Source organism: Chelonoidis abingdonii, chromosome 11 (assembly GCF_003597395.2).
Source record: "Chelonoidis abingdonii isolate Lonesome George chromosome 11, CheloAbing_2.0, whole genome shotgun sequence".
NCBI lineage: Eukaryota > Metazoa > Chordata > Testudines > Testudinidae > Chelonoidis > Chelonoidis abingdonii.
This window is the reverse complement of record NC_133779.1, coordinates 46,789,398-46,816,498: the sequence shown is the minus strand read 5'-3', so window position 1 is coordinate 46,816,498 and position 27,101 is coordinate 46,789,398. Positions and strand designations below refer to the sequence as shown.

The following is a 27,101-nucleotide window of genomic DNA, read 5'->3' as shown; positions in this document are numbered from 1 at the left end:
GAGCCATGGACAATTGAAGTGGGGCCTGGCCCATGGCAGCCGATGGAAATGCTCCCCACGACAGGTGCAAGAGTCACCGAGGTTTGGATCAGCCCCTTGAACCAAAGCCATCTGACTGCTTTGCCATCTGGCTGGCAATCTGGGCCGGCTTATTTGACTCCCAAGGAAGTGAGTAGAGGGTCTTTCCCTGAGAGTTGGCCCCTTCAATCAATGGGAGTTTTTCCCTGGGCTGAGGAACTTAACTTAGCCAGTTTCCAGCACCCCTGCTCTCCTAGTGATCCCAGGATATGCACGGACCTGTGGCCAGGCCGAGCCCCTGTTCCTGGTTGCGCTTGGGAGCTGCTGTCTCTGAGAGCTGGGTGTTTCATATGAATGATCAGCAACTCCATTGACCTCTGTACAGTCATGCTGATTTGCTGGCCTCTCCCAAGCTGTGGCCGGTGGGATGTGCTAGAGATGCGTGCACCAGACTGGAATTGAAACGCGAGGTTTCCAACCACCTCGTCTGTTGGAGAAGTAGAAGGCAGATGAGCTACTCGGAGAATGGAGAAGTATTTGCACCCAGTGCTTTTATTATAAACCTGTTCAGGAAGCCAAATTCTGCCTATAGGCATGTAGTCCGGCCAGCAACCTTGTGCAGTCCAGGCCAGGACTCAGTGGGGCCACGCTTGGCAGGACACACTGCAAGCTGCAAGGCCAGAGGGAACCACAGGGTCTGTCTGTGTCCAGCAACCTGGGTAAAGAATCTCCTTTATATTCATCACAGACTAGCCCTGAGTCTTCTCTACACAGAGGGTGCAATTTTCATTAACTCTTAGGAGGGTTGCAAATGTGTACCTGCAGGCAGCACTGTGCCCAAACTCTCCTGCTTAGACAACGCATCAGGCCCAGCTTTCACCGAAGGAGGTCGTTGGCTGCCGAAGCCATGGAGGGAGGCAAGCACCAAACACACGATGGCCACACATGGCATCAGCCAGATGATATTCAGACCCATGGAACAATACTGGATGAACTGGTCTGATATGATTCACCAACACTGCCAGTAAATAGGACAACAATGAAAAGGAGGGGTCACAGCACAACCAAACACCGGACTAGATAGAACCATCAGTGTTAACAAGAGGTGTGTTTGGGGGGGAAGGGTGTCCAATGGATAAGGCAGTAGGCAATGAGACCCAGATCCTTAAAATCAACAGGAGTGAGGTGCCTACGTACCTCTGAGGATCTGACCCTGAGTCAGATCCTGGGTTCGAATTCTGATTCTGCCAATAATTTGTGAGTCAGTTGCTATGCCTCATTTCCCTCTTTATGAAAGGGGGACGCTAAACAGAGCTTGTCAAAAGTTTTCCTTCTACTTCTCTTTTTCTGCGGAATTTGGGTTTTCGACTCTATGAACGTTTTTGCAGAAAGCATCTGCTGTCCTAGAAACATTTTGGTTTTTCATCAGAGACCCGAGAAACTCAAAGAACAATGTTTTCCCAGCCCAAGACCACACGTATTTCAGACTCCAAAAAAAGAGTCTCCATTTTCTGCTGAAAATGTTGATGAAAAGGATTCCCGCCCCCTTTCCGATGACATTTTCCAGGAGGGGAGAAACCCCCTTTCCCAAGCAGCTAATAATAATCCTGGCCCTCAGTAGCAAAGAGATGGCTGAAAAGAGGGAAGTGTTGCTGACAAGAAGGAACGATTATTTTTTATTAAAAAAAAACCAAACCCTCAAGGCGAAAAAACAAAGGAAGAGCTTTGACATAAGGGACTGTTTTGTTTCAGAAGGACAAAGCAGGGGGAGATGAAATGTCAGGTGTTTCCTATTCAGCAGTTCTGGAAATTCAAGGAAAAGGATTCACCTATTCCCAAAAGACTAATTAAGCCATTCTCCAGCTGAAGCACCTTCCACCAGAGCATCTCAAAGCACCTTACAAATCCTAGGGTAAAATCCGCCCAGGAGCAGATGGCTGGCCTAAGATCTAGACACCAAATAAGCTCGTGCAGCTGCCCAAATATTCACAGCAAAGAATCCAGGACAACCCAGTGGCTTCGCATGAGGCCCCTGGTGAATTGTCATGAACCTTGAGCAAATTCACAGGAACTCTGATTTATCTGCGGCTGGTTCCTGGATGGAACAGCTGAGGACTGAGTTGTGCAGAGTTTGCAAGTATTCCACTTGTGAGACAGAGGAACTGAAAGCTGCTGATATGAAGCTAGGAGCCAATGAGTGGGAACCACCTTCTTCCAAAACAGCTGAGGGAGCAGTTTAGAGAGAGGCTGGACGGCACATAGTAAATTTCCCCAGATTCATCAGAAAGGCAACGCATGGTTCTAGAAGGAAGTGAAACCAGTCACGGGAAGGCTGATATCCTTCTGGCAGCTGACGTGGGTACAATTCTCCTTGGGGGTCATTAGATCTCGGGAGGGGGGGGTCGTGTTTGGACCAAACCACTTATCCTGACTAGTCCACGGGGCTTCTCTTCCCACATCAGCGCAGCCACTCCTTAACACCTGCCCCTACAGTGATGCCTACAAGTGAGCCGGACCCAGGAGGAGGGCAGCTGGGGTAGATAGTGATACATCATTTACAAACAAACAAACCCGGTGCCAATAAAACGGGTATCAATCATTGCCTAGCTACCCACAAACCTAGACGCAATGGCCAAAAGGGACTACTGTGGCCATCTAATCTGACCTCCAGCGTAGCAAAGCCAGAGGCTTTTACCCAGCAGTTCCTGCACTGAGCACCCACAAGTTGTGGGTGAGCTAGAGTGGGTCTTGGACAAATGCAGCCAGTCTCAATGTAATAACTTCAAACACTGCACCACATCCCTAAGTAGATGGTTCCAAGGGTCAGTTACCCTCTTAAAGACACGTATCTACTAGGAATCGGCGGTTAAGTCTCTGGTGTTCAGGCACTTAACTGCCATTGATTTCAATGGGAGGTAGACACCGAAATATCTTTTACGGTCTGGGCCGCAGTGCCTCAGATGCTAACAGCTGTGAGGCTCTGCTCTGGAACCAGCAACCTACCCGTGAAAAGCTCTGCGGCCCGTTGCCAGCCCCCAAGCTCTCTAGCTCCTCCACCACCTGCAATATCAATCAGTGAGTCTCATGCAGAAGGCAGCTTGTCCTACAGGACCTGAGCCCTCCCTGGGTGACTGAAATCCCACCTCTAGTGAGTCTGTGGAGTTTCACCATTGATGTCCCTGGGGCCAGGATTTCCCCCCAGTTGTGGCACACAATGGGTTAAAACAAAACCGAATGGGTAAGGTGTGAATAGGGCCTAGAGGGCCCCAGTGAAGAGGTGGGGCAGGGGAATTAGATCCAGTGCAAACCCTGCCCTTGCACGGGAATGGGCTCTTCCCACCTTGCTTCAGTCTCAGTGGTTTTGCTTCTGCCGGCATCTGGAGGCCGAGCGGCAGCCACTGTGCCCCTCACTCTGCATTTGCAAGCGGAAGAGCAAATCTCGATCCCAGCAGATACCAGGGGAGTAGGATTCGGCCCAGAGGAAATGAAAAACATGCTCCAAACAAGTGTGTTTCCATTCTGGGGGCTGCCAGTGTGACTGGCACAAGACAGCACAGGGCTGGGGAAATTTGGCAGCTGCTGCGTCCCGTCAAACCATGTGAGGGCCACTCATGACCCACTCTCCGGCCTGGATGGGCTGGAAGGAGGCACATGAGTTCCCATGTGACAGACGTTAGTCACTGGCTTCCCCACAGGGCTTCCCAGGAGAACACGGTGGAGAGATTGTGTTGGAGACAACACTGTTCCATACAAGTCAACAGATCTCCTGCGTATAGGACGAGTGTGGAACTATCTGTTGTGTGATAAGAGCTTGTCTACATGGGGAATTGCCAACAGAACTGTAGCTGTGCCGGTATAACACCCCCTGTGGACACACTGTGCTGGAACAGAAGTGACTTTATTCTGGTGTAAACGACTCCCTTCGTTACACATTAACAGCCTATGCATCCGATGAGAAAGCTCATGCTCAAATAAATTTGTTAGTCTCTAAGGTGCCACAAGGACTCCTGTTCTTTTTATAAACAGCCTGGTTCTCATTGATAATGAGGCCCCTTTACAAGGCTCTGGAAACCTAAAACAGCCTTAAAGTGAATGGAACTATCATTTTTACCCATTTTAAGGCTCCTTGGTGTGGCCAGAAGGGTGCAAATGGCCCTGGGGTATGTCTACACTACGGTGGTGGGGCCATGCTGCTGCAGCGCTGTAATGCCGACCATGGTACTGGCTGTTTCCAAATCCTGGCAGATACTTCGGCAATGGTCATATAGGTACCTAGATTGACAGACCATCAGCTGCCCTCTCCATGGTCCGAATGCAGAGTCCGCTGTGCCCTCCCCCGCACCATGCCTGGAACAGCTCAGCTCTGAAGATGCTGCCTCGTTCTCCAGTTCTGCAGAGATCATAGGTTGAAACCCACTGCGTTAGAGAGAGAACCTTAAGTCATAATGGAAATCAGACCACTTCAGCCAACCAGTGAGCAGGGCTTTGAAGATGTATCACTAGATGCATGAGTCAGTAACTGCATAGCTAATCCCAACTCAGCACGATACTCTAATATTAAAAGTACTCTCAGATATCCGGTACTTTGATTTCTCTTTACTGTGGAGAAACAGCTCCTTTAGACAAAGCTTGCTCGGACTATTCTCCGATGAACAGGGGCATTTCACTGGAGATTCTGGGGACCATGCTACACCTGGGGGTGAAATCTGGACTCCACAGAAGTCATTGGCAAAACTCCCACTGACTTCACTGGGGCCAGGATTTCACCTGATAGCCTGCTCCCCCCGCCTCCCCGTCAGCCTGACCACCTTCTCATCAGGCATCTGCGACACAAGGTTCTAGCCCAGCCGACAGCTTTACGGCATTTTTCTGTGCAGCAGGTTCACAAGGACCACGGCACTGATCTCGAGTCCCAGGAACAGCGCCCCAATAATGGCTTTCCAACAGCAAGGACTGGGAGCTGCTCCTGCAATGGGGAAAAGTCAGAGTCAGGGGGATCAGACTGACCAGCCTGAATCCGCGTTTGCACTAAGACCCCTTTACTTTGTGCTGGCAGTGTAAAGGGGCCTGGAAGTGGGAGCGAATTCCAGGTTTGCTCACTGCTTTGGCAGCGTACGTATCGCTCTGTCTGGGGACCTGGTTCTCCGGTCAGTTACGCTGCTGTAAATCAGGAGTAGCTGCACTGACACCAGTGAAGTTAGCATAAAGCTGGTGTAAGCGAGCAGACAGACACGCCCTGCTGATAACTCACCTCCACTTTGACAGATGCTCTGCAGATAAAGAGAGATGTTTTTCTGGTCCACGGGGTTGCTGGCCATGCAGGTGAAGGTAGAGTGTAGGGGGTTGGGCTGCAGAGACAGGTGGAGGGTCCTGCCATCAGGGCTGAGCTGGTACCGCTCCAAATTGCCCAGATCTCTAGGTGAGTTCCCTCTACTCCAGGAGACGTTAACATCTTCTCTGCCAGACACCTCACACTGCAGAGTGACATTGCACCCAACTGCCGTGCTGGAGAGCGAGTGACTCTTTATCTTTGGCACTGGAACAGGCTCTGCATGCAGAAGAAATAAAATGAGAATGAAAGACTCTGAGGGCCTGCCTCTCGTTGACACAGGTGTCTACACTGAGGAATAAACAACCACGTGACAGCGAGTGTCAGAGCCCGAGTCAGCCAACTCGGGAGCCTGCTATGGTGCTCGGGGAAGCAGCGCAGACATTCCTGCAGGGGCTGGAGCTCGGGCTCTGAGACCCACTCCCATCGCCAGATGTTGGAGCCTGGGCTCCAGCCCTGAGCAGCAACTTCTATGCTGCTATTTTTAGCCATGTAGCTCAAGTCTCGGGAGCCTGAGTCAGTGACTTGAGCTATGAGTCAGGTGACCCGGGCTGTGAGACTGGCTGCCACGGGCCCTTTTTTTGTGTGCAGTGTAGATGTATCGTAAGGGCTCTTTACATGCCTCTGGCTGCACAAAAGGGCCTTACGGCGGTCCCACTTTACACCCCTGAAGGCCCCTCTGCACTGCCAGAGTGGGGCAAAGGGGCACTGATGTAAATGAATAGAGCCTCCAGGAGGCTGCCACTAACAATGGGCCAATGTAAGCCAGGCTGATGCTATGAATGGCTTGCAAGGAGCTGGGCAGAGCTGGGTGAATATGGGATGTGATTCCTGGGGCAGGGGTAAGAGACACAGGGACACCTCACGGGAATCAGATCTGACTCTCCTGGGGAGCTCCATCCTCCAGCAAACACACAGCATGGAGTCGCTGCAGCTCCTTCACAAGCAAGGAGCACCACTAACAGGCAGAGCTAAGAGACTCAGGCCATGGCTACACTGGAGAGTTGCAGCGCTGGTGGTGAGTTTACAGCGCTGCAACTTACTCATTGTCCACACTTGCAAGGCACATACAGCGCTGCACCTCCCTGGCTGCAGCGCTGGCTGTACTCCTGCTCTGCCTGGGTATAAGGATTGCAGCGCTAGTGATGCAGCGCTGCTCCACAAGTGTGGCCACCAAAAGTGCTGTAATTGGCCTCCGAGGTATTCGGAGGTATCCGAGAATGCCTGTCCAGCCACTGCTGTTTTGTTGTGAACTCCGGGCTCCCAGAGCTGCTTATCTAAAAAATAAACACAGCTGGTAGCTGTCAGTGTGGCCACACTGCAGCGCTTTCCCTACACAGCTGTACCAAGACAGCTGTAACTCCCAGCGCTGTACAGCTGGAAGTGTAGCCATACCCACAGGGACACCTCATGGGAATCAGATCTGACTCTCCTGGAGAGCTCCATCCTCCAGCAAACACACAGCATGGAGTCGCTGCAGCTCTTTCACAAAGCAAGGAGCACCACTGTCCTCACTGGAGTGGCTTGGATGGCATCTGCAACAGAGGGGGTGACTGTGCACAGTGGAGCCAGGGAACAGCTATGCAGGTAGCAGGGTCATCACAATACGAACCCAGCATACAACATGCAGCTGTGCATATAACCGGGCCATGCTCCCAGCATCCACCCTACAGCTATGCATTCAGCTCTGTAATGAGCAGGGCCATCACCGTGTAGCAGTGTTGCCACAGGAAAAGGGGGCTCACAGACTCACCCCTAGAAATTAGCCCCCCAGCACCAGCCTGGCCCTGGAACCACCTGATGTAGGTTCAAATTCCTGGAGGGAGGTTCTCAGTTATGCAGAACTGAGGGAGTGCGTTACAGCCTTCCTCCCGCACATCCTCCTCCCTGCCTTGTGCAGGCTGGGAAAAACTCAATCCCAATGCCCGTATTTCCTTTGCAGGACACTGCAGGGCATGAGCAAGGAGTTGTTATCCACGGGTCCTGGGGACGAGGCCAAAGGAACATGCATTTATTAACCGCCCTGGAAAGTGAATTCACTTGTTCAAACTTCAGTTACACACAGTTTTAAACAGTCACTTACCATAGACTGCGAGGAGAAAGGCCTGTTCCTCCACAGTTGCGGGTACTATCTTAATCCGGGCCTCATAAACTCCACTATCGCCCAGCTCCAGAACCTTGATCCTCAGCGAGGTCTCGTTGTACTTTTCTAGCCTCTGCTTAAATCTATCACTGGGATCGGGTCGCTCAAACTTCCCCCCAGTGAACTCAGCCAGCTGGATCGTCACACCTGACCCAGCATGAAAGCGCCATTCGATTACTTTCACCTTTTTCCCAGGGGATAGATCCACAGACAGCAAGACCAATCCTCCCAGAATCCCATTCACCTGGCGGTGGGGAGTCAGTGCTTGGATTAATCCAGGATCTGAGAAACAGGGCCCAGGAGATCAAAGTTGCGGCGGGCAGGGGTGGGCACTGATTTCCCCACTTGCTGCAGCACAAGCCAGAGAGAACAAACTGACAGGAGTCCATCCCTATCCTCAGATGCAGGGTCTGGTTTTGGCCTCACAGCTGACACTAGAGACTTTTACCCTCGGTGTTTCTAGGGCAGCCATCACCATAGCATCTGGGCACCGCACAACCATTCATGCCTTTATCTTCCCAATCCCCACTGTCAGACAGGGCAGTGCCATTATGCCCATTGTACGGCTGGGGAAACTGAGGCATGGAGAGTCTAAGTGACTCATTCAAGGTCACACAGAGAATGTGTGGCAGAGCAGGGAACTGCACCCTGGACTCCCAACTCCTAGGCCAGTGCTCTAACCACTAGGATATCCTCCCTCTCTGCTGCCCTTTTCCACTTCCCCCTAGGAATCCCAATACCCTACATATCCATTTCTGTTCCCATCAGCTCTGGGGACCAGAACTGCCTCCTGGTGACACCCCCCAATGCCCATCTCAGGGGAGAGAAACATCTCACCGACCCCTGGCACAGAGCTCGGGGAAGAGGAGCTAGGCCCAGCAACTGATCCTGGCAGGGAACCAGCGATCAGAGTAAGGAGGGAGCCCAACACACACTGCTTTCAGTTACACTGGTATAAATCCAGGGTCACTGAACTGAGCTCAGTGGAGCGGCTCTGGATTTGCAACAGTGTAAGTCTGGGCCCAGGGGCTGTGGTTTCCATGTCTCACAGCTATAAGGGCCACATCACTCACCTGGGGCTCGGAGAGCTAGAGCCAGGACAGCAAGCAGGGGGAGCTCGAGTGCTGGCCAAGCCCATGCTCTCGCAGCAGGGTGGATTTGCCTCCTGGGAGCTTTGCTTCCCCCGCCACTGGTGAAGGCGCTGAGATAACAGTCCCAGCTATGCAGCAGCAGCAGCTCCCTCAGACCACAAGCTCTAGGTGTCACTTCCTTCTCCAGTCATTGTCTCTTCGCAAAAGTCCACCTCACTTCCCTCCTACTACAGCACTTTACAAACAGCAGCAGCTTTAGCCCCACAGGTGCCTGTGGATGGGGTTGGCCATTTTGCAGATGGGGAAACTGAGGCACAGAGAAGCCGGATGGGTCTGGCTCCTGACCAGGTAGAGCAGTGGAAAGGGGAGCGTAATGAGCCTCCCATCCCATCAACCACTCACCCTGGTTTCAGTCGCCGCCCTTCCCTTGGCCCGAGCACAAGGACAGCTGCCCCAGGGAGGAGGAAGGTGAAGTTCTCCCTGCTAGCCATGGTGTTATGCCCCCTGCACCGGGGAGCAGCCAGAATTCAAGGCCCTGCACGGAATTCCCATTGGGTCAGTGAGGCTGCAGCCCCCACCCCGACATGGGCCAGTAGTTCTCCAGTCTTTCTGGAAGTGACGCTTTAGCCAGACACAGGCCCTGGGCTCCGTGCAGGATGACGGGGTGCAATTCTCTGCTCTGTGCTAGGCAGCAGCTCAGCCTCGGGTCCCTCCTGGCCGTCAGATCTGAACTGTGAAGGCCTGATTTATGACTGGCCCTAGCAGTGCCCAGCGCAGAACCATTTCCCGTTCCCCAGCACGTGACTTAACCACAAACCCAGACAGCCGCCCACTGCAGGGACAAAGGCCCCCACTTGGGAATCCATGCGCTCACCAGGCCCTACCACCCTTTCTGTCCGGATGGTCTCCCAGACAGAGCATGCCCTCCATAGGGAATCCCTTGTTTCCCCAGCCCCACTGAGCAGGGTGAGACAAAGAGGAACCCTCCGTGGCAGGGTCTGCCCAGATGGAGCAGCTCTGCCCAGGATTCCCGTGGGGATAGTGGAACTCCAAGGACTCACTCGCCCTGACTTGGGGGAGCTGAAGTGGTCACAGCACCGACTAGCACAATGGCGGCAATCGAGCTGCTCAGAGAGGAGGGAAAGGTGAACACCGCCCCACACGGATACGTCTGTTCTCCAGAGTGCTAGGGAGATCGGTGGCTCTGGAACGCCACCTCCATCTGGGTTCAAGTGAGAGACATTTGGAAGACAGAGATGGAGCTGAGGGCTGGTAAACTAAATGCCTAAGTGATGAGCGTTTTAGAAACGTGATGACAGGTAGCTGTGTGTGGGGAGGGAGGGATGGGTGGGTGAGTGTGCACGGGGGTAGCTGGATAGACAGACAGCTAGTCCTTGTGATCAGAGCCACCCCTAGCTCCCATTTGGCTGTGACAGCTCTGGGTATTTTGTGAGCAGACAGGCTGGCGGGCCCAGACCAACGTCAAAACCACATCTCCCTGATAACAGCAACACATCTCTTGTTGCCAAGAGCGGTGGCCTTGCTCAGACATTCGACTACTGGCCTACAGGGTCTGATCAGTCTGATTCCCAGGGACCCCAATGCCCCTTCTCACCCCTCCGGCAGCATGAAGGGGCCTCGAAGAAAGCGTCAGTTACAGTCACACCCGCCCTGGAGCCGTTTCAAGGGGCCTGAGCATCAACGGGCTGAGCCCAGAATCCCCACTTCATTCAGAAGCCTACATGTGACATGACCCCATTTGTCCCCTTCCTGGATCTCCCTCAGCCCCCTCACCTTGTCTCTCCTCTCCCTGGACTAGTCACCCCAGCTCTGCTGACTCTGCAGGTGGCGTGAGGCTGCTCCACCCTCCCCACTGACTGAGCGTCATGGATATGATTCAACAGGCCCCACAGCAGACTGCAACGCCTCTCGCCATAACCCCGAGGGCTGGAAAGCACTGCAGAGGAGGAGAGCGGAGGGTGGAATTCACCCCTAAGCAGAGGCTGAGGCTGATGGAGAGGGCGCCAGGCACATCCCATGCAGAGGGGGGGTGAAGGAAGGGTTATGCTGGCCAAATTTCAGTAGCTCAGAACTGGATGGTCTATTTGGCAGCAGCTCGAGAGCCTCCCCCTCCATCTTGGCAGCACAGCACATTCCAGGAGGGGGCGCCCAGCTGGTCTTTCTTCTCTCCCTCCTCTGTGCCTCTCCCACACATCACACTGGGCTAAGCTTTCTCACCCACTCTGCTTCTCCCCACTTCTCTGCACTCAGATCCAGCCCCAGCTCCAGGGTCCCGAAAGACCAGTTAGGGACCTGCCTGGGTCTAAGCAGCCACATGATCCCTGATCATCATAGGCACCTGTCACGCCAGCCAGTGGAAGGGCCCTGACATGTCATGTGAAATAATCATCCACATGGTGCAAACTGATCTGTGCAAGGCATGAGAGGAACACAAAGCAGCTCTAAATTCACTGAATGAAACTGAAAGGAGAAGCATTTCCTTTTACAGAGAACACGGCTGTGTACCATCCATCCAGGGTCTCTCTCTAACCACCCACCTCCATCCACTTCTCTCTCTCACACACAATGGTACACCTTTGTGTTTAAATGCTGCTATTTTGCAATCTCCTCTCGCCTTTTTAAAGCCCCCATCACCATGCTATGTGGGTACCAAAACCCGCAAGCCTTCAGGCCTAGGTTAAATGCAGCAGAGTCCTCCGTCATCAGAGGATTAGCTCTGCCACCTAGTGGCACCATGGTAGTAGAATGTTTTGGTCATGAGAAGTTTTGTCAGGACAGAGAATCCCGTCTATGATCGGAGAGGATGTGAACGTCTCGTCTCACTTATGCAGGAACCTCTGCACCAGTAACCAATACAATTAAAGCTTAAAATCCCTTTACCAATATGGGCCAGCTAACCCCCTGGCATTACCTGTATTCTAAAACAGTTACACTAAAGTTAGTTAATTTTTTAAAATAGAAAATATCTACAATTTAAAAACCCTTCAATTATAGAAGCATCTTTTCCAGTCTCCCATCCACCAGCAGGCACCATCGCTAAGGGGTAGGTAGATGAGGAACTAGCTGGGACATTTAAATCACTGAGGTTTGATGTTAATTGTCTTTATTATTCAAGGGTTCATTATGCCACTGTACCAAGAGAAGGACGGGGAGCAAGACACCTCAGTGCAATCCACACTGTCATTGTGTTGGAGCTTTGTGGGTTTGTGAGTTTCACAAGTGATTAATGGCTGGCCCGGCGAAGCTCTTACGTTGAAGCATACATGAGGCAAAAGAAGCAAGTAAGAGGCAACCAATAATGTCCTTGTGCAGCATTCATCTACAATAACAGTTGAAATTATTATAATTTGCATCCAGCAGAGGACTTCAAAACTCTTTAAGGATATTAATTAACGACCTTCTCACAAGCCCAGCAGGAAAGGAAACATCTCCATTTTGCATGTAGGGACGTGACTTGCTTTACATCACACAGTAAGTCAGTGCCAGAGCTACAAATGGGACCCAGGAGTCCTGAGTCCCAGTCTCTTCTCTAACCACTAGATATTACTCCCTTCCTAGAGTAGGGAAGACAACCCAGGAGTCCTGGCTCTCAGTCCTCTCTCTAACCAATAAAGTTTAGAGAACCCAATAAACCATGGAAATGCAAGAAGAGAATTAATCCTGAGATTCCCTGGGGTTAAGATGGAGACCCCGCCAGGGAGGGAATGGGATACACAGTGGCCTGTGTGCTTAATGAACATCAGGCATGCTGTTTTTCAGAAGGAGTCACAATCTAACATAATAACCACCCTCTGCCCAGCTCTGGTGCCTTCCACCCAAGGACCCCAAAATGCTTTTGCCAGAATTACTTAATTTGCCACAGCCCGCCTGCTCGGAATACTTTGGTGAGCATTTTGCTTCCCATTTTACAGACAGGGAAACTGAGACAGAGGCAGGGGAAGTGACTTGTCCGAGGTCACACAGGGAGTCTGTGGCAGTAAAGGTCCCAGCAACATTCAGCTTGCAAGATTACAAAGGAGGATGAGGAAGGAGAGAACAGGACAGATTTCCCTAGCCTGCTCCTTTCACCTCCTTCAGCATCTGCAGTGTGGTTTTGCTCTGACTCAGAGAGCAACAGCAGCTCAGCTGCTCTGGGGCTTTCTATCCACAGTAACGCAGCCACAATAATCGCCTCTAAGCCACAAGGACCGAAAGCTGCTCCTGTGACCGGGAGGAGTGAGGGCGGGGGGGAGGGGGAGAAGGCCAGAGAGTGAGGGAAATATGTATCTGTGACAGGTCTGTGATATCCTGGACTTAGAGCAAAGCAAAAACAGGCTAGAAATAAAAATACAACACTATAAATTGCTCCTTTTCTAGCAGAGCAGGGATGTGCTACATGAGGATTGGCTTAGAAAATGCCTGGAGAGAGAACTATTTATTTGAATTTATAATGAATGCAAAAAATCACCTATCCAAAGCCCTGGGGACAAGATCCTCAGCTGGCGTAAATCAACGCCGCTCTATTGACATCAGTGATGCACGACTGATGATCTGGCCTGATAATGTGTCTCTGTCATCAGTTAAAAACACAGCCATGTGACTACACAGAGCCATCAGCTCAAATCCAGGCAGCAATTAACCAGTTGTGTTCAGTTCTATACAGGTTCTTATCTTGTGTCCATCATTTGTGGCATCTGGGCCCCTTCCAGGGATAGAATATGTTGTGCCGGGCCTCCATGTGTGACAGACACCAAGATAATCACTGCCTCCCTCTTGCTGCAAACATCAGCCTTGCCGTGCTTCCAGCTTCCCAAAACCTGACAACCATATTTTTAAAGGTGGCCACTGATTTCTGGATGCCTCCGTTTTTGGAAGGCCAGTTGGAGCTGTCTCAGGGCTGAGCTTTTCAGCTGTGCCAAGAGCTCAATTTCAGCTTTGTCTCTCTTGTTTACCAGGGATCGCAGCCTGCCTGGAACTTTACACAACCCACAGAGACTCCTACTGGCTGAACTCTGTAACTACAAGTACATCTATCGTATCACCGAGTAACCGCAGGAGTGATGGGCTCAGGACCGTACATGAACATCGTAGTGTGGCCTGAGAACAACAGACCTGGGCAGGTCTGGACCAAGAGGGAAGTTCCCCAGCCCAAGCTTGACAATCAGGTCAGTCTTGAGCCAGGCATTCGTATGTGCTGTATATCACCACAGCGCAGTCCTAGAGACGCTGGTCACCGTGGAGAATGCACCTAATCCCAGTGGTACCATCCCCATCCAGGGAACTGCCAGTGTTTTCTTTGAATCTGCGTGAGGTGGACTCTTGCCAGTCGCTTGGCCCATGTTAAAACATATCCATTATGAACAAGGTTCAAAGATCAGCCACTTACCCCCTTGTCCTTTGCAACTTCTCTCCGGTGCGTTGGATCCAGTGTGTCCTTCCCAGACTCCCTGTGCAGATTTAACTGGCTTGCTCACCACTTGCTCATGCACACCTGCAGATGAGACAAGCAGAGACAAGAGAGTGAGCAGGCTGAGCGAGAGCAGCACAGCCCCATGGCCGAAGCCCACGGCAGCCTTGGGAGCAGTAGAACAATGAGAAATGTGACGGGGAACAGGAGGTTTTGGAGGCTTTTTCACTCACTCACTGGTGAAAATGACCAAGAGTAACAGCCCTTTGAGCACCAGCTGCCAGAGCAGCTCCTGATCAGGTATCAGAGGGTAGCTGTGTTAGTCCGGATCTATAAAAAGCAGCGAAGAGTCCCGTGGGACCTTACAGAATAACAGACGTATTGGAGCATGAGCTTTCGTGGGTGAATACCCACTTCGTCAGATGAATTTGTCTGGCTTTAACTTTGAGCCATTGGCTCTTGGTCTGCTTCTCTGAGCTAGATTAAACAGCCCCATAGCAGCCAGCATTTTCTCCCCCTGAAAATATTTATGCCTCAAAATCAAGTCACCTCATTACATTTTTATCATGGTCGTCTCTTTCTCCTGGTAAAAGCTGAGAACTGAAAAACACTCCCAGTTCCCCACCCCCATTCGGTGACTCTGTTAACAGGAGGGAATGAGCCTCAAAGAAACTGCATCTTTACTGTTACCCACCAGAGGGAAGTGCAACCCCAGGAAAGAGCTGTCTTGGCTGCATGAAACGCAGCCTGGCTTCCTTCATCACAGAAGTGTATGAAAGTGATGGTCATGGCCATTTATCACCTGTTTGGGACAGAAAAGCAGTTGCTTTGCAAAGATTTACCCCTCTAGCTCACGCAACTGCTGCATCGACTGGAGCCTGGAACTCTGCCTACAGTCCAGAATGACACCTCTGAAAGTGCAAATGCTGCTCATGGGGTGAAATTCATCTGCTGGGCAGAGGGCCACAACAAAGGTACATATATCAGCTAAGTCCTGCTTCTTGTATTGGCCTGTGTGGGTGGGGGGGGGGGGGGAATTCCACCCACAATGCACCTTGCCACTTGTACAATGCTGCCTACAAAGGAGTCGTTCCTTCCTGATCCCTCCAGTGGTGATCAGTCATGCCCTGAAGCATGAGGATGAATCCCTTCCCCGACCACGTGAGCTCACTGATGGGGATTCCCGCTTTACCCCAATCCGCTGACCTCAGACACTGCTGAACAGTCCTGAGTGGTACTAAGAGCTCTCCTTGAAGCTGATGGTGGGAAACACCAGCTCACTGCAGGACCAGGCCTCAAGGCATGAAACCCAAAGCTTCCGAGGGCTCTACCTACTGCAGGGGTGGCCAACTTGTGTCTGAGAAGGAGCCAGAATTTACAAATGTACATTTCCAAAGAGCCACAGCAATACGTCAACAGCCCCCATCAACTCCCCGCACCGATCCCAGTGCCTCCCTCCCACCAGCAGCCTGCTGATCAGCGCCTCACGCGCCCTCCCAATCAGCTGTTTCCTGGCAATGCAGGAGGCTTTTGGGGGAGGGGGAGGAGCAAGGGCACGGCAGGCTCAGAGGAGCGGGCGGGAAGGGGTGAAGTGGGGGCAGGGCCTGTGGCAGAACCAGGGGTTGAGCAGTGAGCCCCTCCCCAGCACACTGGAAAGTTGGAGCCTGTAGCTCCAGTCCCGGAGTCAACTTCTGAAGAGCCGCATGTCGCTTCGGAGCCACAAGTTGGCCACCCCTGACTTACTGTAACCTGGTGGTGGCACCGTGCTAATTATAAAATAAGTCATTTTAAATTCTATATTTGATATAACGGCCCAAGAATGAGAACATTGGGTCAGTCAGACCCATGCCCCATTGTGGGCCAGAAACCTCAGAAGAAGGCCCACAAAACCCCACGGTACCTAGCTATGGTACTTATCTAATCCCCACCTCAGCAGCATCTGAGCACCTCACAATATATGGCCGCTCAACACCCGCTGGATGCAGGGTATTGCTATCATCTTCATTGTACAGATGGGAAACTGAGGCACGGGGAGGCTAAGTGACTTCCCAAGGTCACTCAGGAAGTCTGTGACAGAGCAGGGTATTAAACCAGGTCTCCCATACCTGAGGTGCACACCCTAACCACTAGACTATCCTGCCCCAGTAGGCAGCTAACAGGAAATTTGACTCGCTCAAAGTCATAAGACCAGGAACAGAACCCAGCTCTCCTGTCAGTTACACACCCTAAACCACACTGCCTGCTAATGTGACTGTGCTAGATTCACTGGGACTGGAACCCAGGATCTCCTGTACGTAATGCAAACACAGTAATCACAACACCATAAAAGCAGTTGGAACTAGGTCACTGTGGCAATTCCCTATGCTCTTCTGCATTTGATGATGCTTTAATGATGCGCATTTATAACTGGCATTGCACTTTAACTGTCTGCACCCTGAGACCCTCAGCTAAGGGCCAGCAGAGCTTTGTAAATCAGATCATTCCCATACACATCCAGCCTGCCCAGAGCTGTATTTCTCACCTGGTGGAGAGCAGAGAGGAGTCGATACTCACTGAAGTGGCATCGGCCCCCTGCTCTGCTGTGAGCAATGCATTCAGGGCTTGGCTACACTCAAAACTTCAAAGCGTTGTCGCGGCTCCCAGCGCTGCGGCACTGTTTACACTGTCACTTTACAGCACTGTATCTTGCAGCGCTCAGAGGGATGTTTTTTCACACCCCTGAGCGAGAAAGTTGCAGCGCTGTAAAGCGCCAGTGTAGCCAAGGCCTTAGTTCACCCTCCCCGAGCTGCAGGCCACTCACTGCTCTTCCTGCTGGTCGACAGTTTGCAGTTTCAGTGAGTTCAGGTGCACTAGGCCTTGTTTCTTCCCCCTTAAGCAAGACAGCAGCAAAAGCTCCTTGTGGACAGGACAAAGGTGATACTGGCGGGTAGGGGGAAGGCTCTTAAAGGCAGTACAGGCGCTGGCCTGCCGGTTAGTAGTCTGCATTAGGATAAAATCACCCCAGTTCTTCAACAGCTGCTCTGGCTCCCTCTTGGCCACAAGCTATTGCTTTTGTCTGCAAGGCATACTACAATGAGCATGACATTCCTCCTTTTTGACACCCCCACTTCCTGTCTCACTCCCCACCAGTTCCTATGCCCAGGAGCTTCAGCATTTCCAGGGCTAAGGCCTTAATGCAGGGGTGGCCAGCCTGAGCCTGAGAAGGCTCCAGAATTTACCAATGTACATTGCCAAAGAACCACAGTAATACATCAGCAGCCCCCCACCAGCTCCCAGTGCTTCCCACTCACCCACAGCCCTGCCGATCAGCACCTCCCTCTCCCTCCCCACACCTCCAGATCAGCTGTTTCGTGGTGTGCAGGAGGCTCTGGGGGGAGGAGGGGGAAGCGAGGGCACGGCAGGCTCAGGGGAGGGGGCAGGAAGAGGTGGAGTGGGGGCAGGGCCTGGGGCAGAGCCAGGGCTTGAGCAGTGAGCCCCCCCGGCACATTGGAAAGTTGGTGCCTGTAGCTCCAGCCCCAGAGTCGGTGCCTAGACAAGGAACTGCATATTAACTTCTGAAGAGCCACAGGCGAGACTTACCCTGCCCAAATCCCTCTGGACCTCAATTTCCCATCTGTCCAAAGGGGAAAAGTAACCCTGCTTCTCTGCATCACTGCTGTGAGGTTGAATTCATTAGTGTTTGTCAGGCGCTCAAATCCTACAACAATGGGGGCCAGGGGACTACACTGGGCTGGATCCCCTGGTACTCTATACCTTGTGCGGTCATTTACACCATTGCAAGGTAGATGCAAACCCCATCTCAGATTTGGTAGCCTTTGCACGGCGGTGAATGATCACATAAGGTGCAAAGCAGTGGAGAGTCAAGCCTAGGTGCACAGGCTCCCAAATATTAGACACTTCAAATTACATTTCCAGGTAATGCTACAATTTCCTGTTTTCCAGGGGATGAAAATCCTCCACAGGGGGCTTAATTCATTACTGTTTGTAAAATGCATTGAGCTTCTCAGATAAAAAGATGCTACGGTGTTAAACTACAAAGAGTTGTTATTGTGCATCATTCTGGCAAAGGCCAAAAAAAAAAAAAAAAGAAGGGAAAAAAAAAAAAAAAAAAAAACCCCCCCCCCCCCCCCCCAATAAAGGCATGTGTTGAGAAATAGGCCTTTCCTACCAGCATGCAACAGAATAAGCCTGCTGTGGGGAGCTGAGAGAGAGAGAGAATTCATGCAGGAGAGAAACGCAGTGTTTTATAATTTATCACTAACAGACAGTGATCAAGATTCACTTTTATAAAATATTCCCTTCTGAGGCTGGGCTGACAAAAAAACAATACTTAGCACTTTACAAGCAGCATCTTCCTTAGGAGGGTCCCAGGGCACTTTACGAACCCTAATTAATTCTCTCACCCCTCCACTCCCGTCACCATAGCAGAAAGAAAAAGAGACTAGATTGGCTGACTGGGATGGATTTCACAAAGTGGCCTGTGGGATAGTCCAACGACGGCTCTTCCCATAAGGAGGGCAATGTCTTCTAGGTTGCTTTACTACATCGTGCTTGATACTGTGAGATGCTAAGTGACTTCAGCTCCCAATGGGCACTCAGAGGGATCTGTGCCTGGTAGGTTCTCAGCACTTCAGGAGCAAGTTTTCCAAGGGTGTGCTGAACAGTACCTGTAAAATTAGCGAGAATACTGGATGACATGCACCAAACCTCACATCTGTTCATACAAATGCAGATGAGTGTGCAAATGGCATACCAGGGCTCATGCAATAAGCAGAGAAAAATGACCCTGGGGAATATGCCCTGCCCAGGGGACCTCACAAGCCAGTACAGAGTTGCCACAATGACTCCACACCAGCTGTGCTCCCAGCCCCCAGTGTAGGAGGAAATCAAGGGTGTGGCTATAGTGCCATGCCCTGTGACAAGTCTCTGCTTCCCAGAGCCAATAGAGGCCATAGGAAGCAGAGCAGCCTTAGCCTGGAGACTAGGCCACCTCCTGCTATGGCCCAGAATAACAGCCAAAAGTTGCAACCACTTGCAATTTTATCTCAAGTGCTGTCTCACAATACTTCATGCTTTTCTTAGAGCCCCCAGCTCCAGGAGTCATGTGAGAATCTCAGCTTCTATTTAGTTTTTTAAATTAAAGTTTCTAGCCCTCACAGTTACACAAAAAGCTTAAAAACATGACCCAAGTGCAACCTAAAGCCAGCAGGAAAATCAAAAGAACCCACCATCTGTTCAGATTAAAACCTCCTGTTTTTTTTTTTAAGTCGGTTTCATAGTTTTGGTGAGTTTCCCCAAATTCTGAACCCTTGGGGTTGACAAGGCTTCAGTTAAGGCTCACAAATACCCTTAACTCTGCCCCTGGCTGATGCTGGGCGGAGCCCGCCCTCCCTCTCATTCGGGTTCAAGGGATTTCCTTTAGGCCTTTCAGTGGTGGCAGAGGAAAGACGTCAAGGGTGGGTCCAAGTCCCCAGGGGGAGGGGAGTATGGAGAGGTGTCCGAGGGTCCCCCAGGAGGAAGGGGGATCCGAGGCCCCTCAAGGGGAGGAAGTGGGAGTCTGGGGGCAGGTCCGAGGCCCCAAGGCCTTGGTGGACAGGGGAGGTGGGGGGGGTCAGAGGCCCCGGGGGAGCTGAAGGGGGGCGAACCCCGAGCTGGAGGGAGCCGGGGGAGGTCCCCACTGGCCTGTCCCCGGGGTTGCACGAAAGGCCGAAGGACCGGCCGGTGACGCGCTGCGCAGGCGCTCGCTGAGGCCGCCTAAGAACATTGCGCGACGCGCCCGCAGAGGCCCCACATAGGCCTTCGCTCCCCTGGGCACCTACCAATGACGTTGTGGGCGGGGCTATCTAGGAAGGCGGGGCGGAGGCCGAGCCCAGGCCAGGAAGGGACGGGACCTAGCAGTGCCCCCGCCCCCTGGAGGCTGATCTCGCGAGGGCTCTAGGTAGTAGCCTCCAAATCTCGCGGGATGTCAAAGAGAGGGCGGGATATTGTTTCTTGGCTGGGTGTCCGCTGGACCGCACTAGCCTATGGCGGAGCTGGCTGGTATTTGGGGGGGGGAAGCTTAGGAGGTCTGCTCCATGGGGGGGCCCCATATGGTTGGGGGAGGGGCTGTGCTCCAAGGGGGGCTAGGCTGGGGATAGGGGCTGTGCTCCATGGGGGGCCCCGTAGGCTGGGGGAGGGTGTGGTCCTGGGGAATCCCATAGTTCGGGGTTGGGTGTGCTCCATGGGAGGGCCATAGGTCTGGGGGAGGGCTGTGCTCCATGGGGGGGGCATAGGCTGGGGAGGGGCGTGCTACCATGGGGGGCCCCCATAGGCTGGGGGGGCTGTGCATCCATGGGGGGGACCCCGTAGAGCTGGGGGAGGGGCTGTGGTCCATGGGGGGGCATAGCTGGGGAAGGGGCTGGCTCCATGAAGGGGGACCCCATTCGGTGTGCGGAAGGGGCTGTGGTCTGGGGGGGCATAGGCTGGGGGATGGGGCTGTGTCCATGGGGGGAGATCCCATACGTTGGGGGTTGGGGCTGTGCCCATGGGCTTGGGGGGGCATAGGCTGAGGAGAGACCTGTAGTGCTCTATGGAGGCTCACACAGACTGGGGGAGGTGCTGTGCTCCATGGGGGGGGGTCCCATAGGCTGGGGAGGGGCTGTGGTCCATGGGGGGGGACCCCATAGGCTGGGGGAGGGGCTGTACTCCATGGGGGGGGCCATAGGCTGGGGGAGGGGCTGTGCTCCACAGGGGGAGATCCCATAGTTCGGGGGTAGGGGCTGTGCTCCATGGGGGGGCCCCATAGGCTGAGGAGAGGATCTGTGTTCTGTGGAGGGACTCATAGACTGGAGGAGGGGCTATGCTCCATGGGGGGGCCCCATAGGCTGGGGGAGGGCTTTTCTTCAAGGAGGGGTCCCCATAGGGGGAGGCAGGGTCTGTGCAGGCCTCCTACAGGAGTGGGGGAGGGCGAGGCTCTGAGTAAGGCAGGGGATGTTGGGTTTCCCCCAGGGGGGCAGTGGGGGGGGCAGGGACTGGAGTCCAAGGGGGTTTTCCATGATGTAAGAAGCAGGTGGGGTGAGTGGGGTTCCCCAAAGGGTGTAGGGGCAGGTGTTGAGTTGCCCATGAGGTGGGAAGGTCAGGGTGGGATTTCCCTATGGAATGTTGGGGGGAGGGGCTGGACCCCAAGGGATATAGGGTGAGCAGTGGGGTTCCCATGAGGTGGGAGGGCAGGGGCTGTTTGGCACATTCATATTGCTACTGCTTGTCCTTATCTTTAGCACCCAGCCTATTGATGGGTAAGAGCTGGCAGACTCCCCATCACTGCCCAAGGGTCTCCTAATACCAGTGCATCTCTCGTTCCACCTTTCATGCTGCTCAATTTCTTGTTGCCCTGCAGTGTTTTAAGTAATAGCAGTGCAGGGGAGAGGTACCAGCCTGACAACTCAGGCATTTGACAGGCTCTGAACAGGTTCAGCACAGCAGACCTCCCCTGTTACCTGTGCATCTCCGCCCTGGAGGGAGTCCAGTCTGCATAGCCCATCGGTTCTCAGCAGGGGGTTCATGATGGTGTCCCTTCAATCCTTGGCATATCAGGAGGGTTTCCACAGACTCAGGTAGCTGTGGAATATGGACACCAGACCCTTTAGGACGTAAACCACAAACACTGACTCCTTTTACGCATTCCATGAAACAGCCAGGGGATAATACATTTTGGTCACTATTACGTAGCATGATCAGTGTAAACAGCTCTGTGTGGAGCAGAGAGAAAGCTCCTAGCTCACAGATGGTATCCCCAATGTGAAAGATACCAGAGCCCTTGTGTCACCAAATCTTCCTGTGTAACAATGCTGCTGTGTTGGCTGTTTCTTTTATGTACACCTCTACCCCGATATAACGCTGTCCTCGGGAGCCAAAAAATCTTAACCGCGTTATAGGTGAAACTGTGTTGTATTGAACTTGCTTTGATCTGCTGGCATGCACAGCACAGCCCCACTGCCCTGGAGCACTGCTTTACCATGTTATATCCAAATTCGTGTTATAGCGGGTCATGTTATATGGAGGTAGAGGTGTGTGTGATACGATTAGTTTGTAGAACTCATGGCCATGTGATATTGAGTCCTAGAGCTTGGTTCGATTCAAATAAGAACACAAGAATCAGCCACTGTGCCATAAGAGAGGATGAAAAAAGAGAGCTATCTACCTTCATTCTTTAGACCATAAAGCCATTGCTAACTGCCCAGCTGTAGGAACATATTTTCTATACACTAAAGTGGTATAATCTAGTGGATAGAGAATTTAAGTGAGGGGAGGAGAGATGCAGGGGTCAGGGTTGCTGATTTCTGTTCCCAGCTCTGCCATTAGGCTGCTGCGTGACATTGAACAAGTCACTTTCCCTCTCTGTGCCTCAATTTCCCTATCTTTACTGGGGAGATAATGATATCAGGCTTCCCTTGCAACGTGCTTTGAGGTGTCCCAATGCCAAGAGCTAAGGTTGAGGGACACAATGGAATTTTTACCACTTCCCTCTGAGATGTCTAGCAGTGGCCCCTGGTCCAGCCAAGACCGCCTGTGGCTGGCTTTTAGCATGCTCTAATGGCGAGCATCCCTGAGCACCGTCTGCAATGCCGTACCCTAACGGGGATGTGGGGGATCAGGGAGCTTTGTCAATCGTTTCACTACAGCGAGGAATTGATACTCAGGGGAGTGGCAACAGCCCCTGCTCTGCTGGATTCTGCCCTCCTGGAGCTGCACTGGAGCTCAGAGCTCTTCCTGCTGGCTGACAGGTTGTCAGTTTGCTGACAGTCAGAGCCATTTATTCCCCATTCAACAAGGCATCAGCAATAGCTCAACCTGCCCAGGACACAACCGGTGCAGGCAGGCTGAGGGAAGGATTTTGAGAGCAGCGCAGGGTTCTTCTCTGTGCTTGTTAGGGAGGGAACCTGCCTGCCCACCCCTTAGTTCACAATGTGAGGGGCTCCCCTGGGATTCCCACATCCTGAATCCTAGCTGGCAATGGATTTTCTCAGGCGCAGCATTAGTGACTGTTGCTTCTTAGGTCCTAGCTTGTTGCAGAAAACCAGCCCTGTGCAGCCCTGAGAACGGGCCGCTGCAGCGATTCTACTCCGGGAGCCCACGTGCAGGATGGGGCAGAACCCCATTGCCCACCTGTTAGTCAGAGAGATCGCATTGCCTCCATTCTGCAATAGCTGCACTGGCTTCCTCTTCACAGCCAGCTGTTAACTTTGGCCCTTAAAGCCCCCATATGAGCCTGGCTGTCCCAGAGACCTGCCACTCTCCCCTTTACCCATCACAGCAGCCAAGGTGAGTGGCAAACTGTAGAATCAGGAATTTGCTCCCGCGTTCGCGCCACCAGAGCCTGCGTCTCCTGCTCCTGTACAAAATGTGGTAGGAAGGATAGTGTAGTGGTTGGGAGATGTGGGAGCAGTTCCTTGCTCTGTCACCTTGTGACCTTGGGTAAGTCTCTCTGTGTCTCGGTTCCCCCATCTGTACAATGGGGAGAATAGCACTGCCCTGCTTCACAAGGGTGCTGTGACGATAAATACGGTAAAGCTTGTGATGTGCTCTGATGGGGGATTCTGCCAGCTGTTACACAGCAGTGGTGGCCAGGTAAGGACCTAAGATAAAACAGCTGACAGGCCCCACTCTCTTTGGGCATTTGCCAGAGCCTGTCTGGGTTGGGTTTTTTGGAGGGTTGTCTTTGATAAAAGGCAATTTTGGAAGTGTTTAAAATTAAACTGCTGCTGGGCCAAAATGCATCTCAGAGATCCCACAAAGAAAACCATCATCCACTGGAGAAAGCAAAATATAAAACAGAGGGGAAAAAATTGGCCTAATATTTTAGCCCCGGCATAGGTTTGGTCTGAATTTGATTCTTGAAAGCAGCAGATTCTCCATTTCCTGGCCATGGGTGTTGAGAGGAAGGATTCGGCTTGAGGTTAAGACACTGGAATAGGGTTTGGGAAAGCCTGCGATCAATTTTCGACTCTGCCAGAAACTCCCTGTGTGATTTGGGGCAAATCAATTCATCTCCCTGTGCCTCAGTTCCCTACCTATGAAATGGGATTATTGAATTCACTAAGGGGCATCAGGTGCCAGATACCCTAGTGACAGGAGCCATGTAAGCCCTTCCAGGGGGTGGCTGCTGGCTCAGGTCCTAAATTATTAGAGGCACTTACCTAATTTCCTGTCTCCCCTGGATGGAAGTAGGGGATGAAGACACTGCAGACGTGGGTTGAGGTGTCATTCTTTAGGGCTTGTGAAATGCATTGAGCTCCTCGGATAAAAGATGCTGCCCTGTTAAAGTACAAAGGGCTGGTGTTGTGCATCACTGCCATAAATTAAAAAAAAGGGTTTCAACCCCCACCCCCACCCCCGTAAAAGCTTATGTTGTGAAATAGGCCATTCCTACCAGCTTGCAACAGAATCAGCCACCGTGGGGAGCAGAGAGGGAGAGAATGCATGCAGGAGAGAAACACCGTGTTTTATAATTTATCACTAACATAGCGATCGAGCTTCACTTTTATAAAATATTCCCTTTCGAGGCTGGGACGACACCAACAATACTTAGCACTTTACACGCAGCATCTTCCATAGGGGAGGCCTGGAGTGCTTTGCAAACCCTAATTCAGCCCCCCGCCTCCATCCGTGCAGTAGGAATTTGGTTTCCCCATTTTACAGATGGGGAAACTAAGGAACAGAAAGGCTAAATTGCAGCTTGCTCAAGGCCATGCAGCAGAGCAGTGACTGAAGTGGAAATAGAACCCAGGAGTCCTGATCGCCACGCCCCTGCTCTAACCACTACACAACAGTCCTTCCCAGAGAGGGCAACAGAACCCAGGAGTCCTGGCCCTCCAGTCCTGGTTCAAGCACTACTCAACACTCGCTTGCTTGGGGATGCTGCCCAGGAGTCCTGACTCTATCCAGTAGGTCACATTTGCTCCCAGATCTGGGGAAAGAACCCAGACATCCCAAGTTACATGCTGTCTTCCTAAACCCCAACCCATATCACTTCCATGGATGTTTTATCTTCCTCTCCCTTTTCTCTTAGGGCTGTTTAATGGGTCTCCTCTGAGCAAACGTTACTGGGACGCTTGCGGGGGAGAATGGAGGAATTCGTAGAGCCATACGGTTCCTTGGTAAACTTTGGAAATAGCGTCCTTAGCCCTGAGCTTGTCTGTTCCTTGCCAGGTCTGCCTGACTTATTAGGAGAGAAATCAAGGGATACTTCTCCCCAGCCCAGATAGCAGTGGGGCTGAAAGATTCCATTCCAGCCTGCCAGCCCAAGCAGACGCAGGAACCATCTCTCTGGTTGCAGCACATTATCATCAGGTGCTGGGAGACAAATGATGGGGTGTGTGTGTGTGTGTTTTATTTATTTAAACCTGATGTAACTATCAGGGACGGTGCGGAGCTAAATCCTAGCCTGCTCGCACCTTGCAGCGAGCTATTTTCCAAGAAGGCCGAGGGATGCAAAGGTACATTTCTCTCCAAGCCCCTGGTCATCACTCAGGCAGAATATTGGGGAAAGACAAAAGGCTTCTGCTAGCTCATCAGCTGAGTGTGTTCATGTCAGGATTTCAAGGTGGGAGGGACAGACCTGTAATTTCCTGGGCCCCTGTCTGTGCTGAGTGGGCTGCAAAGGGCGGGACTGTCACTGACAACAATAATCAGCTAAAGAAGTTGCTCTCATCTGCCGCTCACTGTCTCTGCCTTAATAATAGTAAGAATGTTACCCAGGGCTTATGGAGCCCTTTTCATCTGTTGATCTCCACGCAAAGCAGTGCCCAGGGAATAAACCGGTCACACAGCAGGAGACAAGAGTCAGGACTCAAATCCAGGGCTCCTGGCTCAAGCTGGGTAAATCATGCGGACTGTTGTGGTTGTTGTGTTGTTTGTGGGTGGGACGGCAGGGAGAGGGGGGGGGGGGGGGGGGGGGGGTGGGTGCGGAATTGTTTTGGACTAACTCAAAATGAACATTTTCCAGTGAACTGAAAAGTTTAAAAAAAAAAAAAGTTTCAGGTTGAATGAAATGTTTTGTTAGAACTTTTTTTTTTAAATACATTTTCAAAAGTAACATTGAAGTCAGTTTCAAAATAAAAAGTGAAACGTCAAAACTTACGTTTCAAAAGTGTCAGAGATTCCCCGCCCCCCCGCCAATCACAACTATTCAGTGAAATCAACCTGAATTCATGAATTGTTTTGATCGACCTGATGCTGCATTTTTCAACAAGAGAAAGAAAAGGTTTCAGCTGAAAAATATGGCCCATCTTTCCTCCCAAGTCCCTGATCCACTGATCTCTGCTTGCTACCCTCCCCATGAGAGTTTACATCAACTTTCCACTTGTGTTATCCTGCGTGGACAGGAGGTTGAATTTGGGCCCCTTGGAGAACAGCGTCCAGCCAAAAGTGGGCAGGGGTGGCCAGGGAACAGACTAGGTCTTCAGTGCAAAGAAAAACCCAGGGCACCGAATTGCAGAGCCCAGGCCAACTGATCCAGTCTCGCCAGCTTTGGGCTGTGGAGCTAAACTTACCAGCGTAGACATTCCTCCTTTGCCGAGCCCAGAGGTCTACACTGCTAGTTTAAGCTCTGCAGCTCAAGTGGGCTGCCCGAGGCTCTGATACACGGCACCCTGGGTTTTTCTTTGCAGTGTAGATGTACCCACTGTGGCTCCTGCCATCTTTCCGCTGCCCGAGGCAGCATTCAGGAGACCTAGGTTCATCCACTGCTCTGCCACAGATTGCCCGAGTGACCATGGCCAAGTCTCTGCACCTCAGTTCCCCATCTGTACAACGGGGACAACAGCCTACCTTAGCGGTGAGGCTAAATAGGATCAAAATGGAGGAGCATGAATACTTTGGTTACAAGGGCCATTTCAGTACCTAGGCAGAGGCGCAAGGAGATTCTAGGTTTGATTTTCAGAGCGGCTGAGGACAGGTGATCAACCCCTCTGGAAAAAATCAGGCTTTTCAGTGACCTGTCCAGGCTCTCACAGGGAAACCATGGGAGAGTCAGGAACCAAACCTGGACCTCCAGGGTCCCAGCTCAGTGTTTTATCCCCATAACTGGGCTTTTTGTTGGGTCTGCTAGTTCCTCTGCTTAGTCCAGGTGTCTTT

At 52.1% G+C, this 27,101-nt stretch overlaps 1 protein-coding gene across 8 annotated transcripts in view; it reads right to left on the bottom strand.

The window, feature by feature from the left end:
• The window catches only part of LOC116831794 (SLAM family member 8-like), a 61,796-nt gene extending 41,920 nt beyond the window's left edge, over positions 1-19,876 (bottom strand). The window contains exons 1-7 of one of the 8 annotated variants that reach the window (XM_032792060.2): positions 19,217-19,746; positions 18,392-18,655; positions 14,683-14,790; positions 13,968-14,072; positions 7,431-7,772; positions 5,270-5,566; positions 4,583-4,984 (exon numbers count right to left, since the gene is read on the bottom strand). In XM_032792060.2, the coding sequence (XP_032647951.1) occupies positions 4,875-4,984; positions 5,270-5,566; positions 7,431-7,772; positions 13,968-14,072; positions 14,683-14,749 (921 nt within the window). In that variant the 5' untranslated portion in view covers positions 14,750-14,790; positions 18,392-18,655; positions 19,217-19,746 and the 3' untranslated portion in view covers positions 4,583-4,874. Of the gene's footprint in view, positions 1-4,582; positions 4,985-5,269; positions 5,567-7,430; positions 7,773-13,967; positions 14,073-14,682; positions 14,791-16,788; positions 17,044-17,567; positions 17,644-18,391; positions 18,656-19,216; positions 19,752-19,807 lie in introns of those variants that run through there. The other 7 variants (XM_075071051.1, XM_032792061.2, XM_075071050.1 and 4 more) reach the window with 7 other exon arrangements.
• Between the last annotated feature and the right edge of the window lie 7,225 nt (positions 19,877-27,101).